A 16,407-nucleotide genomic window follows, 5' to 3' on the forward strand; every position below is an offset into this window, starting at 1 on the left:
TATAACTAAGAAAACAAAGTCATATACACAGGGCTGAGTGGACAAAGGGGACATTACTACTGTACATAAGACTGAATTAGACTTAATTTATAACTCACACCAACTGTCCCGTAAAATAAGTATGGAGTATGGTCAATATGGACAATGATTAATCTATTATCTTGAAATTTCGAGCAGCAACAAATGTTCTTTTAGGCCCTTTTATTATTTTACTTCATAACATTTGCCTCCCTGAGCATTAATGGCATCTTTCTGAAGGTTTTAGAGCTCTGGAAGGTCATACTCTGCCATACAGAACCTCCAAAATATAAAATGTACAGTCTATTGGGGAGAATAAATAATGTTATACTAGACAGGAAACTAAAAGAGTATAAAGTGTGTTCATTTGTGTAATGTTTGCCCTTTCATTTATGATTGGACATCATTTTGGATGGAGGTTTATTTATTAATGGCGGACTCTTCTACTGAGGAAACGCTGCTTTAAGAAGCTTTTATGAATCACTGGGTGTACAGACACTGAAATGATTTTCTAGTCAGATTTTTAACAATATATTGCACTATTTTGAAGTTTTGTGTCTCTTTTTAAAGCCATGTCTCAAAGCATTGTAAAGAAATGTCCAGTGCAATCAAGAAATACAGTAATACAGAATATCCATAATGCACTGTGAACCCAGAACATGCTTCATGTCTAGGCCTTTGCTATGACATGACACCAGAATTTAATTAATGCCATCACATAATAGTAAAACATGTAGTAAACATGAAAAAAAAAAAACTAAAAAAAAAAATTCTCTGTATAAATGGGCAACACGCAGTCAACCCAAGAAGCATCAGCACCCTATCAAGAACTTGCATCTTTTTCAATACATTGGCCTCCCCACTTGCCACTCACTTACATAGCTTAATGACTTAACATTAGTTAAATCTGCTTTGAAATGCCTTGTTTTTACTCTAGAATACTGTACTTTGTCATCTGCCTGGAAAAGCCAAACAGCTCTTAACTCAAATGAGAAATGCATATGCATATTGTTTTTGTGATGGGTGCAGATAAATACTGTGTTGACTTTACCTCAATCTCCTGTATAGGGAACACTGATGACTATGCCATTCTAAAGATTGCACGTCCTAAATCCTAAAATCATTCTATTCTTCATTTGCACTAACTGAACTCGGGTGCTCAGGTCTAAGGTCACACATCTGTCAAATCAATGCGAATAAAGTCTATTATTTTAATGAAAAAAAAAAAAGAAAAAAAAACATCTTAAAACTAGACACCAAATTCCAAGAGTTCACAGCTGAGCGGAAAAACAAACAAAAGAAAAAAGTCTGGACTCTACAAAGCAGCATTTTAACCCTTATTTATTTACTCAATATCTTGAGGAAGTATAAAACCCTCGGTTATCTTTTTTTCTTTTCTTTTTTTTATCACTAGTCTGAAAAAACAGTCATATTTGTTACAGGGGTGTCCAAAGATTGAGTTTCTTTGTTTCTGGGGCACACGGCTTAAATATCTTGTCAGAGCTTTTTATTTTCATGTTGTTTTGCTAATTATACATCAACATGGGCTCAAACAATGCACCCTTCACTGTACACTCTACACGTATTACCTTTCATAACTGTATTTTTTTAGTGTATCACTGAAATGTGGAGAAAAGAACTAACATTTTTCTGTTCAGTTGAGGAAAATCTTTATGATCAGACTTTGTTCTCCATTGGTGTCGCAGAGACCTCCACTGATCAGGTCATTTGTTCTAACTTGATTTTGCTTTTTACTAGATGTTCATGTCTGATGAGCTCACCTGCCACATATAAGTAGTTGTCTGAGAAAGAGCTTGGGCCTGCCAAAATGACAAACAGTTGTAATGTAGTGTATTACTTTAAGTACTGTATTAGGTTTGGTTCAAATCATGATATCGATTTCCTTAAATCTATAACAGCTTTCTCAGAATATTAAATATGGTTAGAAAAAAAAGTTGACCAATTTTTTATTACTAGCTACATGGTTTGGCTGAGACTTATCTGCTGCAGTGGGTGACTGGGTGACCACATATCCAACTCCATTAGCATTGGTGTCCTTTAGATTATTGTCGATTTTTGTTTGCTCATCCAGTATACTGATATCACTTCTTTCTTTAGTGTTCTGGTTGTCCAAAATAGGAACATGCTGATGGACGTCCACCTGCAGATATCCACAATTCTCCTCATTCTGTACTGTTTCTTCATGCCGATCTCTGTGAGCTGCATTATTTAAAGGTGCGTCGTCATCTTGCAGCCTTAGGTCAACAGAGTTTACATCAGGCTCATCTGCACCTCCTTCCTCATGTCGTAAAGGAGAAACGTTTGGAAGGGGGCTACAAATGACAACAACACAAAATAATAAGTGGTCAATTTGAATACCTTTCATTATTTGACAGTTTTTCTGTTAAGTCAAAAGTTATCTGTACCTCTCCATTGATTCATAGGAAATTGGTGTTGGGCATGGCTCCAGTGGGCCACCCCCTTCCTCCTGAGCCCAGCCACGGTTGGATGTGGCGTAAGTTAGAATCGCCTCAGTCACGCTGTAAGGAGTGTGACCCTTTACGCAGTCTTGAATGTGACCAACAGGAAGCTGAGTCTGCAGAAACAGATGAAGCTGGCTGTCGGACAGACACACTGTCATGTGCACCACCCTGTGGGTTGAAAATAATACAATAAACTGAAACTATGTACACAGAGAGTGACAGAAATTATCCTGACAATATCATTTCAGTATTTTAAAGTCATGATTTCCAGTACATGGCTGAACTAAAATCCTTTAACAATACTGGTTTTGTGTTGACTTGAGTTAGTCGAAAGGTTTAGCCAAAACACTGCTCTGACTCATCTGAGGTCAATGTAATGCAGAACTAAACTTAGTTTGGCAATATTCATCAACACTTAGTTCCCTTTATCATTAAAAAAAAACAAAAAAAAAACATAAAGATGATGAGGTGATGCTTATTACATTTATCTTAATTCGGTCACATTACAGAATAGGAAAATGACACTAACTTGTCCAGAAAGCTCTGTAAACCCTTTCTCCTCCTTTCGATAAAGTCTGTGTTGTTGAAGTGCAAGACAGATTTTCCGGGTAGGTCAGGAACAGGTCTGTATGAGAGTTAAGAATATTAAATTACTGGAAAGAAAGCCCGTCATACTGATATAACACAAAATTTTTTGTTTCTGTTGTATGAAATAACCTCTTGGCTTTCTATGGAGCCAACTGAAATAAACGTATTATATAGTATTATAAATGCATTATGTTGTCATTATTATAATTTACTAAAAGCTTCGATTCAATTGTTTTTACTTACACCAGACCCGCATTCTTCTGCAGTTTCCTCTTCAGCCACACAAACTCACTATATCGCCGACGCACACAGGAGGTTTTAGCTGTGAAAGCTTTGCTGTTGGTCTTCAGACAAAGACAGAAAAAAATTATTTACATCTTTGGTAAAGTTGGGCAAAACTATGACATTATTTGCTTTAGGGACCATATGAGAGAAGTGAAGTAGTTCTAAAAAATTTTTTAATTTTAATTTTTTTAAAATTATAGCATTTTTTAACCAAAACATCATGCTTTACAATAATTGGCACCTCCATCATTAGTAATTTATGCAAAAATATAGAATCTCTTCACATCTTGCAGGGTCATCGATCCTCTCCTGTGGACTCTCCTCCTGCTCACTACAAAGATTTTCAATAAGGCCTAGGTAATGTACTATGTAAAAAATTTGACTGTGTTCAAAAACATTTTTGCTGCTTTGTTTTGAATTATAATGGCTAGAAATTCTGACAATAACCCAGCTATAACTTCCTGAGAGAGAATCTCCTATGCAGCCATCCTTATTTTTAGCCAGCCAAAGTAAAAGGTTCCAGTATCATCTTACATTTGTGTAGATGTTTATATCGCATCTTCAGCATGTCAAAAACCATAACCTTTAAAGATATTTTTTTTGGGGGGGGATACAATTGCTTTTTCTTACTTTTTTTTTCAGACAGATTCATTACAGGTCCATTTTTTTTGTCTTAACTGTTTCCCTAATGGTTGCTAGGGGCATTTTCAGATGTGTGGTACTTTTTCTACCCACCTCCTAATTTATGATTTTTTTCCTCACTTTTGTGCAAGAGGAAGTTGTGGCAGCTCCTTTTCATATAAATTAAGTATAAATGAGAAAACTACTACATTCTGTTTCTAGTGTACCCATTTTTTTTAGCTGACATAAATTCATGTACTGAACAGCTTCTCATTTCCTAAACATCTGTCAAAGGACATATACAAATGTTGTGGAAAAGATGTTAATGTGTTTAAGAGTTAAATTGTCAGCAGGCATCAAGCCAAGACAACAGCTAAGGAGGTTGCTGAAATTACATTTAAGCATTTCATCCAGAGCGATTTTATCCATTTTATCCAGACACCCTTATCCAGAGCGACTTAAAGGATAAGGGCTTTGCTCAAGAGCCCGACTAGGACATCTCGGGGGTCGTGGGATTTAAACCTGGAACTTTCCGAACCGCAGTCCACTTTTCAATTCAATTTAAAAAGCTGGAAGAATAGTGCTGAAACATCAACATGGGTCCGAATGAAAAAATTCATAAAGAACTGTGATTGGAGATTACCTAAACGCTTGGTAAAATTACACTGTAAAAATTGTCAGTAGAATCACAACTGTGTTAAAGTAAGAGCATTTCCACAAACACAATGCAAACACAAAAACCACTTCAATCTGCTGGGAAGCATAATGATTGGATTGACCCCATTTGACAGGGAACAGGCAGGGCATGAAATGATGGAGCCACCATGCATAGTGCCCACTGCACCATCCTCTGGGAGTTTTATAATCTGGGGTTGCATCAGTTGGCCAGGTTTATTCTGACAACCCGAATGTACTGAATGATGAATGACTAGGGAATCAAACTAATGCATTTTTTTTCCTTTACTGAAGGCATAAGCATATTTCAAGACGACAATACCAAGAATTAACACTCTCAGTATGTGGGAGCATGAAAAATCATTTTCACACATAAATTGACCTTAGCCCTACTAAAATACTTTGTTATGTGCTGAAGAAGAAGTTACAGAGTGGTTCAATTCTCCCATCTTGAATAAAAAAAAAAATGTTTCCAACTCTGAATAGAAAAAATGTTGGGACGCCCCCCATAAAAATTTCCTGCATTGTATTTTTAATTATTGTTATTTTTTACACAATACCATACAGAAACTAATAGGCATTTAATTTTAAGATAAAATTCCATAAGACCTTTATGGAACTACTTACATGAAGAAAAATCTTAAAGTCCACATACGAGTGCCATGATCCTTCATTCATCACACGAGGGTCCTGAACTCTCACAGTAATAAATTCCTAAAAAAGTAACAAAAAAAAAAGTTTCATAAAATGTACCAAGATAGTGCTGTTCCGTGTCTATTGCCAGAAGATGAATGGTAATCTATATAATCTATATTGATATTATGTTATTTAATCTAATAAAGCTTATTAAAGATAATGTAAAAAAACTGCACCCATTATTTACAAAATGTATTTAATTATGTTTTAAGTTAATACAGCATCAGGATTAATGCAGAAAGTATAAAAGTACTGTAAGTCTTAATTTTGTGTATTTATTGTATACCACAAGGCCATACCAATACCTGATATTTTAGAATTAAAATTAAGATAAAACTAAACAAAACCAGACTGATTGCTAAATTAAATAATTATGTCTGAAATCTTTTGTTGACATAAATCTTGATTAAAGATTCTTATAACAATCTACTGCAATGTAAAATTTCTAATCCTAAAAAAAGGGAGGAAAAAAATTACATGCTGTAGATTAAACGCATCAAATTTAATTTAAGCAAAAATAAGTTGATAAATACTTTATCTTCCTGATCCTTCAGTAGAATCCATAAACCTTTCATCCAAAGCATAGTTTTAAAGCTTTCTAATGAACACTATCTAGGTTGGTTTCTCCAGCTGTGAAAAAAACAATCATTTTTCACTATAAACCCATGCTACTGACAAAGTTATTTTTAGGGGTAACAGGGAAATCCTGGTGTCAAGATAATATTGAGAGTTCCCCCTTACTTAATATATCATGAAATGCTCAATTGAATATTTTAAAAATAGGATTTCAATGGTTTTCATTTCCTCAATGCCCTCATGGTCATATTCCAGCAACTGGACATGACACAGTAATAAACTTTATTACAGTAATAAAAGGAATCTGATAATAAGCATAACACAAATCATCCAAAATGCAACTTAATACTTGATGTAATGGGATCGGTCACATTTTAGTTTATATACAATCTACAAGGCAAACTCCAGATAAGATAAAACAAACTCTCTACGAAGATGTGCTCAGCTACTGTACCAACTAGAGTTTAAAATGAATCGGCTTATGAATAATCAGAAAATAAACAATTAAAGCAGTTTGCTTTGTTTTGTTCTGAATACAGTCTCATTTACATTGAACTCATCACAAACTCTGTCATTAATCAGAAAATGTGGCAATCAAGAAGACAATGAAAGACAGGGATAAAAAGAAAGAGAATAAAAAGGAGAGATAAAAAAAGAGGTCTTACATCTTCTTGACTTTTGATCATCCTGCCAATTGTGACTGAGCACATATGACATCTGTGAAATAAGAAAAGGAAAACACAGGAAATGACTATACTGCTTAAAAAAAGAAAATCAGAGATCACATTTTTGTCCTTTAACATTGAGCTGTATCAGCTCTTTGTATGCACAAACAGTTCTCTTTTTCACCATGTGTTCACCATAACAATAATCAATTCACTTAGACCTTTAAAGGTAAAGCCCCTCCTTAAGTGTACACCAGGAAACAAAATCATGACTATTGGTTCATTTCTAAATATAGGAAATAAACTCCTCAGAATTATTTCCACACCTCCAGCTCCTCTTTCCAAATAGTATCAGTGATTATTCTAATGGCTAAACATCTGTCGCATATTATTAGGGGCGTCACCATATTACCGTAAAACACTCCAACAGTTTTGCTGACTATAGAATTTACGAGTAACACTGTATACAGCTTATATGGCTGTATGGTTATCGTATTGTCTTCTACATTTATGTTACTTATGATAATCGGGTTAGTTAAGTAAAGTTTGCCATGATAACTGATTAGGTAAATCTTTCCCTCATATCTAGAAGCACATTTGGCACCTTGTTTGACCAAGATGACAGTGTTTCAGACATGACTGGTTCAATGTTCTCACTGTCTCAGTTGCTCTAAAAGAAAATTACAAATCTTTGGCAATTTGATCCCTGCAATTACAAGCAATGCTGCTCAAGGAAGATCTACTCACGTGCAACTTTTTGTGTCACGAGTTTGCCGAAATCTGAAGCGCTTTAACAGTCTCCTAAGAAATCCTTTAGGGGAATATCTCCTCTCTACGTTTACTTCTACTTCGGGAAACATTCCAACTATTTGTTTTTGTCTGTATGTGCAGTGAGGATGACTTGCACGGATCATTGCTCTTGATCTTTTTACCCCTGAGCATCAGCCCCTCCCCTCCTTCAGACATCAGCACAGGTCAGTAATCAGGTTTAGAAACACTGATAAAGTAAAGCACATGTTTGACTAAAAAAAAAAAGGAGCCTATCTCCCTGAGCAAACACATATGTCAAGCAAAACGCCGCTTTCCACATACATTCATTAATCGATGTAAGGCCGTTTGGGGCGTTAGGAGCGTTAGAAACAGCATGATATCTTAAAACTAAGAATTTCCATTGAATACTTTGGATTATCTGATCAAATAAACACACAGGAAAATAATATGAAAAGAAATCCTTTACAAAATAGACTCTGATCCTAAATGTCACCTAAGCTATAAGACAAACTTCTGCTGTGATTTGCTGTGATAGAAATTTCTAGCTGTTCTTATGCAATGTGGTTTGGCCACTCTAAACCGAAAAATAAAAATATCAGACTTCACCAGCAAATTAGGCTCTATGTGTATAATTGTTAAATGCCATTACCTTTAGCATAAATATCGCTGACAACCATATATCTTCGACATCTCACCTCCATGGATTACGCTGCTGCCATGTTTTGATAACGAACGTCCACGGAACAGATAAAACTAATCTTAAAACCGTTCAGACTTGTCGAGGCAACAACCAACTTCCGCGTTACGGCGTCACCAGCAGAATCAGATCAGCGTAACGCCGCAGTATGAAGTTTTGCGCCACCTGCTGGTCCGGAGGAAAACAGAACAAATCTGTATCCTATAATCCCAGGCGTGAGTATTCACTGTTTACTGTAGCTAAGGAAGGACGTTCCTTTTGTTTATACCCATCTCCTTCGTCGATCCTTTTTCCCGACTGTGTAATAGACTGTTTAATTTTTTTTCACAGCAGTATTTTTGCTCTTCCGTATTTGTTTTCAGCACTGACTCGAAGTAAGTGTTTATACTGTGATGTTAAAATTTAACAGAATGCCTTTAACTTTTCTGACGTGAAGAAAGTCAGGACCTTTTGGCTTTTCAGGACTTCCTGGTTTCTCAGTACATTTTCTTATTATTAGCTTTCATTTAATTGTCTTTACATTAAATATAAACATATAATTAAAAAAAACATTGGAACATGATGCATCCTTAACAATTATGTAATAAATGTACGTTAAAGCAGAATATATCACACCAAAGTTTCTAATATGATCTGTAAAAGGATGGGCTGGTCAGCTTGACCATGACAACAGTATCAGCTCCAGTCCAAGTTCTAGGTACAGTATATATTAATTTGTAGGTACTGTATGGGAATCACCAGGGACCACCTGATACAATGTTATCACACTACCTAGGAGCTGATTCGATTAGTATTGCAAGTCTATAAATATATTTAAAAAATCTCAATACTTTAAATAGTATTTTTCTCCAACTTTGTTACAATTCTGAGACCTTGAATCTCAAAAAAGTTGTCAATGCAAAATCTTAGCTTTATTTAACATTTTTATAACTAAATTAATTTTTTTTTTAAATGTAGTTTGTTCCTCATAACATTAGTTTCTTAATTAAAAACCAAGAGCAGCATTTAAACAATACAAATAAACTTTGAATTTAAAACTTAACTAAAAATAAAACAACAAAAAGCAAAAGAGAGACTGGTGCGTAGTCATAACTATGGTACTATTAAATTCAATTATTTAATTACTAATGTTCATGTAGATTTTTATTCTACTCTTAACCCCCTCCTCCCATAAAGCTCCTGTATACAGTGTAACTGAGTAGCATGAGATGTTATTAATTGTAAGTGTACTCTCTGAGCTGTATGGAGCATAAGAACATTATCTCTCCTAATCTTCTTACCCGTCTGTTGTATACAGGTGGGGGAGTAGGATGGAGCTTGAGGAAGAGAATCAAACATGTCTTGTATTTGATTTATTTTGACATGTGCCTCAGCAGTGTGTATGAATTTTCCGTCTCATTATTAACTTTTTGGATTAAACAGCTTTTCAACAAATGAAAATGGATGACCATAAGATGTGGCAACAGAAGCTTGACAAACAGGTGACAAATAATTTCCACGTCTTGAGCATTTGAACATCTTTATTCTAACTTCTCTGTCTTCTATTTTAAAATCTCTGTTTTCCTCTGGTATTACTATGTAATTTGTTGTAATGTGAGCATCAAATGAATAGTAACTATTATTAACTAATATTATTTATGCTTCACTATTATTAACAGCGAACACTTTTGATGAAGAAGCAGCAGAAAAGAAGAGCTAATGCACAAATGATTACAGCAAATCTTGATGCTCGACCAAAGAACCGTAGTCAAAAACCTGCAGCTGAAGACACAGCTCTGTTAATCAGTCAATCTCCAAGCAACAGCTCCTTTAACAGTAAGCAAACATACACCCATGCATACATACTTTGCCACTTTTTTCTCTCTTTCACATTTATTGAGATTTTATAGATTTTAAACAAATGTATAGAAAATGAAATATACTGTATATTCCTAATGTGATAAATTAAGATAAATTTTATCCTTTTAAGCTAGTGTTTGAAAAACTTGCATGACAATATTTCTACATACTGTACACTCACTCACTCACTCACTCACTCATCGTCTATACCGCTTTATCCTGTATTTAGGGTCGCGGGTTCTACATACACTGCTGGGCAAAAAAGTTTGTACAATGCAGCACAGTGAAGTGACCAATTTACATATAAAAATGTTTCTCCTGCTCCAAGAACCATTTTTTCACATTTTGAATCCACGAATTTGACCCAAAAATTCATATATGTGATAACCTGGTCATTCAGTACAATCAGGTCATCAGCTAACCTTATTTTATTGCCACATAATATTGCTGATACTAGACCTGACCTTCAATCTTTATTAAAAAAAAATCGGATTAATCTCACTAACAAGGTGTTTTCTTATGTTTGCACAGCTGTTTAGTCCCAATCCTGTAAATTCTCATCACATATTCTCAACACATATTCTCATCACACATCTGAAAATGCTTTTATTTTCATTATTAAACATGGCTGTCATTTCTACTGTCATTTCTTTATGATGCAACTTCAATCATTTACTTGGTCTTTGATTTCATGTTTTTATGTTTTTTCCTAATCACATTTCCATATATTTCACCATTCACCACTATCCTGATTGTTTAATAATGTGTTGGACAGTTTTAAATAGAATTGCACTAATTTTAATATTTTCTTTACTTCATGCTGATCAATCATGTCATGCTTCTAAATAGTGATATTTAATTTGTAATATATTTTGCCAAGTAGTGTATCGCTGTTTGGTACAGTATTATATTCGTTATACCCCTGTTTGTGACCATGTTGATGTCCGTCCAACTTCTCCTTTTAGACACCCAGCTGGAACAGGGCTTTGATAACATGATTGAAGAGATCAATCTTGATGACATGAAAATTTCTTCTCAAATGATGCCAGAAGACACAATGCCACCACTTCCACCTATGCTTAAGAAAATTGATTTAAATACAGATAGTCAAACAAGTCCAAAACACACACCAAACACACCCAATAAATCAGAGGAAAAAAAATCCAAGAAAAAAGTTAAGACTCAAGCTAAGGGTAAGTTGTTGACGTGTAGCTGCATTTTTAAGAAATCTGTTAAAATATTTTTATATACTGTTATAAATAATTTAAATAAGAAGTGCTTGAGCCTTATGATGTTGAGGAACAACAAGAAATGAGAGTGAAGAAACCATGAAAAAATAAGGAAAGGAAGATGAGAGAGGGAGCACAAAGGGTTAACATTACAATTGTTGTTCTTTTATTTTGTTTTTGTATAAGAAACATTAAATTAATACCAAATGTCATCTCTGCATTCTTTAGCCATTGAAACTGATTCAGTGGTGGAATTTACCATTATGGAAGAAAACAAAACTGAAATAGAGAATGAGGATGAAAAGGTCTGGTCAAATGGTCCTGTGCCTCCTACACCGAAGAAAACACAACTTGCACAATCTGCTTGTGAGTTCAAATAAAAATTTGATGTTTTCTTTTATTTCCACAACAACACTTACTGTTACATTATAGAAGGCAGATATCCTTTACACAATATGAAACTATATTGTTACAGCAGCATGTCTGACTGACTCGGATGATGAAAGAGAACTCAAAGAGAATAAGAAGGAAAACCCAAAAACACAGAAAAAGCTCGCAAAAACTATGAAAAACGATTATGATCATGCTTCACTAAATTCTAACTATAGGCGGTTCTCATCAGAGAGTGATTTGTCGGACATGGAAAAGGTAAGAATGTGTAAAGCATTGGATGTTAGTGTGTTATTATTTTCTATATTTCTATAAAGTGTTATTATTTTCTTCCTAATTCTTCTGTGTTTGCCAGTCCTCACCGGTGTCTTTAGAGGATTTAGAACAGTTTGCTCTTTGCCCTGCTCCAAGAGATGTGAGCTTTCAGTGTAGAATAACCAGAGACAGAAGAGGAATGGAAAGAGGAATCTATCCAACATATTACCTTCACATGGAGAAGGAAGATGGAAAGAAAGTAAGAGAATTTTTTTTTTATAAATAGTGTGGTGGTGGTTTAGAGGATAGTGTTGGTGCCTTATAGCTCTATGTTTCAAAACTGATTGCTGAATACTGTCCATGTGGATGGCCTAGAGATAGTCTGGATTCCGCCAACATCATAAAATCAGGCCAGGAGTTAAAATGGCAAGTCTTAGTGTGGGTATGTGAGAGAGCCTGAGTGTGGGTATGTGAGAGAGAGAGAGAGAGACACTACACTGCAATGAACTAGTTGCCCAACCACTGTGTACTCCTGCGTTCTCCCAACTTTTCTGGGATAGGCTCTGGATCCATCACAAACCAGATAAATCACTCTAGAATTGAGTTGATTGAATTGAGAATGATTTTGTTTTTATTTCCTCTACAATGTTCTCTTAACTTTCCTTGTTATTTTGTTTATTATAAGGTCTTTCTCATGGCAGGAAGAAAACGTAAAAAAAGTACAACTTCGAATTATCTGATCTCAACTGATCCTATTGATTTATCTCGAGACACCAGCAGCTATATAGGCAAAATAAGGTTGTTATTATAAAAAAATGTATTAATAATAATATCTTAGATAGCTAATTATATTGTTTGGCAGTAATTTATTTTCTCTATTTTCAGGTCAAATGTTTTAGGGACTAAATTCACAGTGTATGATAATGGAGTGAATCCAGACAGGAAGACATTTGTGAAGGAGACGGATTCACTTCGACAAGAGCTTGCAGCTATATATTATGTATGTTAAAATGGTCAATAATTGACAATCATTCAAAATAAAAGTAAAAAAAAAAATCGACAGGTCATAACCCTGCATTACACACTACCACCAAATATAATTCTGTTTACTCATGTCATCTTGAATCATCCACTGATTTATGAATTTCCTGAATTATCTTCTCATATTTCCTGTTTTTTAGGAAAAAAATGTGCTTGGTTTAAAAGGCCCCAGGAAAATGACAGTTATCATTCCTGGGATGCATGAGAATGATGAAAGAGTCTGTATTCGTCCGAAAAATGTAAATGTAAAAACGTTCAGATAAATTAATATTGTCAAATATGTCACTGAAGATACACTACATGGCCAAAAGTTTTTGGACACCTGGCCATCACACCTCTATGCTGCAAAAAAGTTCACTCACTCAACGTCTATACCTCTTTATCCTGTATCACAGTCTTTGGACTGTGGGAGGAAATCGGAGTACCTGGAGAAAACTCACCAAGCACTGGGAGAACATGCAAACTCAATGCACACAGAGACAGGAATCAAGCCTGGCCAGGAATCGAACCTGGGCCCGTATCCCTAAAGAATTCTTGTGCAAAAAGTGGCTCCTAGCGGCCAAATTCTAAGAAAATTCTCAAAGTCATGACGTTTTCTTAGAATTTCCCCTAAAAGTGACACAAAAATCCCAGTTAATATAAAAGCTATTCCTCAAGATTCCTAGCGCTTAAAAAGGCTCCTAACGCGAGATCTGCTAAGAACAGGGAAGAGGACTTTTATTGGCTTAGGAGTTCCCCTAAGCAGCTGCACAAAATGGCCAACAGAGGAGGCAGGAGAGATGTCCTGCAAACACTGGATGACGGAATTATTGAGACGCTACAGATTGGATCGTGCAGGAATCATGTTTGTGGTTGATCTCCTTAGAGATGCAATTACTTCACCAACTCGACGCCACAACGCTATTACACCGGAGAAGAAAGTAATCACAGACATTGATAAAAGCTGAGCCGTGTTACCCTCGTTAAGACCACACTGAGTTGTAACGTTGTAATTTCTACTTCATTAAGGACAGCCCCTTGAGATAGGCCATCTTGTTTTTTAATGGGGTCCATATGGGAGTGAAAGTACAAAATATGCCAGCTAGGATATTAATATGAGCAAATAAGACACGAATCATTATTTGAACAGGGTGTAATGAGCTTAAGTTTTCACATATTTTAGATTCTAATGTTAGGCTATAACCCCTACAGCTTACTATTCATTTTCCAGATATTTTCTTGAATGTGAAATATTATTTACAATTACAGTCTGCATAAGATTAGAGTGTATAATTATGTTTATTGATTTGGGGGTACATCATTTGCTCATTATCACCAAAAGTTCATTTTCATCAAACTTGTAGGATCAACCAATCACGGCTTTTAAAATGATGACTCATACCTAGCAACAGGGTCAACCACACCTCCTCACTAAGATAGGATTTTTCATCCATTCCTTGCTCAGAGTTCACTGAAAATGTACTGGAATCACTTCTAAGCTAAAACTCCTGGCAAGGACTTTTAAGGTTAAGTTAGGAGCTCTCTGAGAGGATTCTCAGAATCTTTAGGGATACGGGCCCTGGCCTCCTTATACAGGATTCCCGCCTGACCTCACTATTACCCCTGTAAATGGGCAAATCGTGACAGCTACATTTCAAAATCTAACGTAATGAGTTTATTATACCAGCAAGCGGGAATTAAATCTTGACAGCTCTAATATTCAAAAAGCACATATGGGTGTAATGGTTGCGTCCAACTTTTAACCATTTAGCGTAGTTGTGAAAACTTGCTAAAAGATTATATTTTCTTATCAAGAATTTGTCAATCTAAATAAACATTATTCATTAATGCACCTTAATGCACCAAAGTTTAGAAAATTACCTATTTCATATTTTAAATAAATTCAAAATAACATAAACATCAGTAATGTCAATCACTTTTTACACAAGTACCTTTAAATTATTTTTTTGTTTTTCAATAACCTGTATCGCTGTCCTCAGGAGCTCGAATCTCTTCTAACTCGTTATGAAAATGGCAACAAAGAGAATTTAGTTTGCCTTGTAAACAAATCACCGACATGGAACGATCAAACACAATCCTACGTGCTCAACTTTCACGGACGTGTTACACAAGCATCTGTCAAGAATTTTCAGATTGTACATCCTGACAATGGTAAGTTGGCCAAAGTACAGATTACAACACTGCATAAAGGGATAATGTAAAGGTGCAATGTTTGTTTTTGTGCTCTCACTGTTAAAGGTACACAAATATACAACAATTTTTTTTTAATGTTTTTATTGCATCCAGAGGACTACATTGTTATGCAGTTTGGAAGGGTGGCAGAAGATGTGTTCTCCATGGACTACAGCTTTCCCTTTTGTGCACTACAAGCTTTTGCTATTACTTTGTCCTCATTTGATAACAAACTGGCTTGTGAATAAATGCAGTTTTAAATTAGATTAGTTATTTTTTAATTGTTAGTACCATTTCTATTGCTCGATGATTAAAGATGTGTACTTACTGATATACATTGCTAGTTATTTATATATTTTTTACAATAGATAAAAAATATATTCTTTTGTATGTATTAATATTAATGTGTATGTACATTTTATTAATTTTATTTATATTTTGTGCAATGTAAGTTGTAAAATCACATTAAAAACAAAAGTAAAAAAAATGTTCTTTTAAGGTTTGTATAAATATATACACACAAACACATGCAATTAAGTTTACACTTGCATTAATGTGCATTAATGAGGTAAAAATTTAGTTAAGTTTAGTTAAAGAGATAAAGACATTCCAGGGGAGTGCCCAGTATTGAGCTAGCCTTCTTGATGAGTTTGTTTAAATGATAAAGAAGTGTGTTGTACTAATTAAAACTATTTATGGGGATACATTTTATTTATTTTCAGTGATGATTTTGTATTTCTTATTTTCTCAACTTGTAGAAGTAGACCTTTTCATTGCATGTTATATTATCTCATGCAGTTATATTAAAGCTACAGCAATTTAAATAACCACTTTTTACAAACTTGCTAAGCATAAAAGCATCTGCACATCAAACCTTAAGGTGGTTGGGCTACAACAGCAGAATATAATATGGGGTTTCATTCCTGTCAGCCAAAAACAGAAATCTAAGGCTATCAAGGGGGCAGGTTAACTCACTCATTCCTCGTCTGTAATGCTTTGTCCTGTATACAGGGTCGCGGGGGGCCTGTACTCTATTCCGGGATAATTAGCAGGGTACGACCTGGACGGGATGCCAATTCATCACAGGTTACACACACATATATTGTACACTCATTCACACACTACAGGCAATCTGAGAATGCCAATAAGCCTCCGCATGTCTTTGGACTGTGGGAGGAAACCCCTGCACCCGGAGGAAGCCCACCAAGCACACAGCTCTGAGGCGAAATCGAACCAGATCTGAGTCGTTCCACTCTGATCTCACCCATCAACATCATAAATGTCTGAGGTGAACGTTAGCTCTTGAATTGTATTTGGATCATTTTATGCATTTCCCTTCTACACCATGACAGATTGGATGGATAATTGCATGAATGTGCAGCTTTAGAGATAAGCAGGACAGTGGG

The 16,407-nt window shown here is 35.2% G+C and overlaps 2 protein-coding genes across 5 annotated transcripts; one reads left to right on the forward strand and one right to left on the reverse strand.

Annotated features, from left to right (window-relative positions):
• Positions 1-1,640: 1,640 nt before the first annotated feature.
• snx11 (sorting nexin 11) lies at positions 1,641-8,173 on the reverse strand. The gene is made up of 7 exons (XM_053512100.1): positions 8,028-8,173; positions 6,608-6,659; positions 5,298-5,384; positions 3,333-3,433; positions 3,031-3,126; positions 2,445-2,669; positions 1,641-2,351 (listed from the first exon to the last, which is right to left on the reverse strand). Exons 2-7 carry the CDS (start codon positions 6,650-6,652, stop codon positions 1,961-1,963), a joined length of 945 nt encoding a protein of 314 aa, XP_053368075.1. The 5' UTR covers positions 6,653-6,659; positions 8,028-8,173; the 3' UTR covers positions 1,641-1,960.
• Positions 8,174-8,340: 167 nt separating this feature from the next.
• si:dkey-220f10.4 (tubby protein homolog) lies at positions 8,341-15,464 on the forward strand. Of its 4 annotated transcripts, none has more exons than XM_053512094.1 (12): positions 8,341-8,449; positions 9,373-9,556; positions 9,734-9,890; positions 10,880-11,107; positions 11,372-11,509; positions 11,622-11,791; positions 11,889-12,047; positions 12,474-12,586; positions 12,674-12,788; positions 12,970-13,068; positions 14,809-14,980; positions 15,116-15,462. In XM_053512094.1, the coding sequence occupies exons 2-12, from the start codon at positions 9,509-9,511 to the stop codon at positions 15,247-15,249; spliced, it is 1,533 nt and encodes a 510-aa protein (XP_053368069.1). In that variant the 5' UTR covers positions 8,341-8,449; positions 9,373-9,508; the 3' UTR covers positions 15,250-15,462. The 4 variants fall into 4 exon arrangements, with proteins under 4 accessions (XP_053368069.1, XP_053368067.1, XP_053368070.1 ...); XM_053512092.1 differs by having other exon boundaries at positions 11,619-11,791; positions 15,116-15,461; XM_053512093.1 differs by having other exon boundaries at positions 8,349-8,449; positions 9,498-9,556; positions 11,619-11,791; positions 15,116-15,461.
• The last annotated feature ends 943 nt before the right edge of the window (positions 15,465-16,407 follow it).

The sequence above is a fragment of the Clarias gariepinus genome, chromosome 14, assembly GCF_024256425.1.
Source record: "Clarias gariepinus isolate MV-2021 ecotype Netherlands chromosome 14, CGAR_prim_01v2, whole genome shotgun sequence".
Taxonomy (NCBI): domain Eukaryota; kingdom Metazoa; phylum Chordata; class Actinopteri; order Siluriformes; family Clariidae; genus Clarias; species Clarias gariepinus.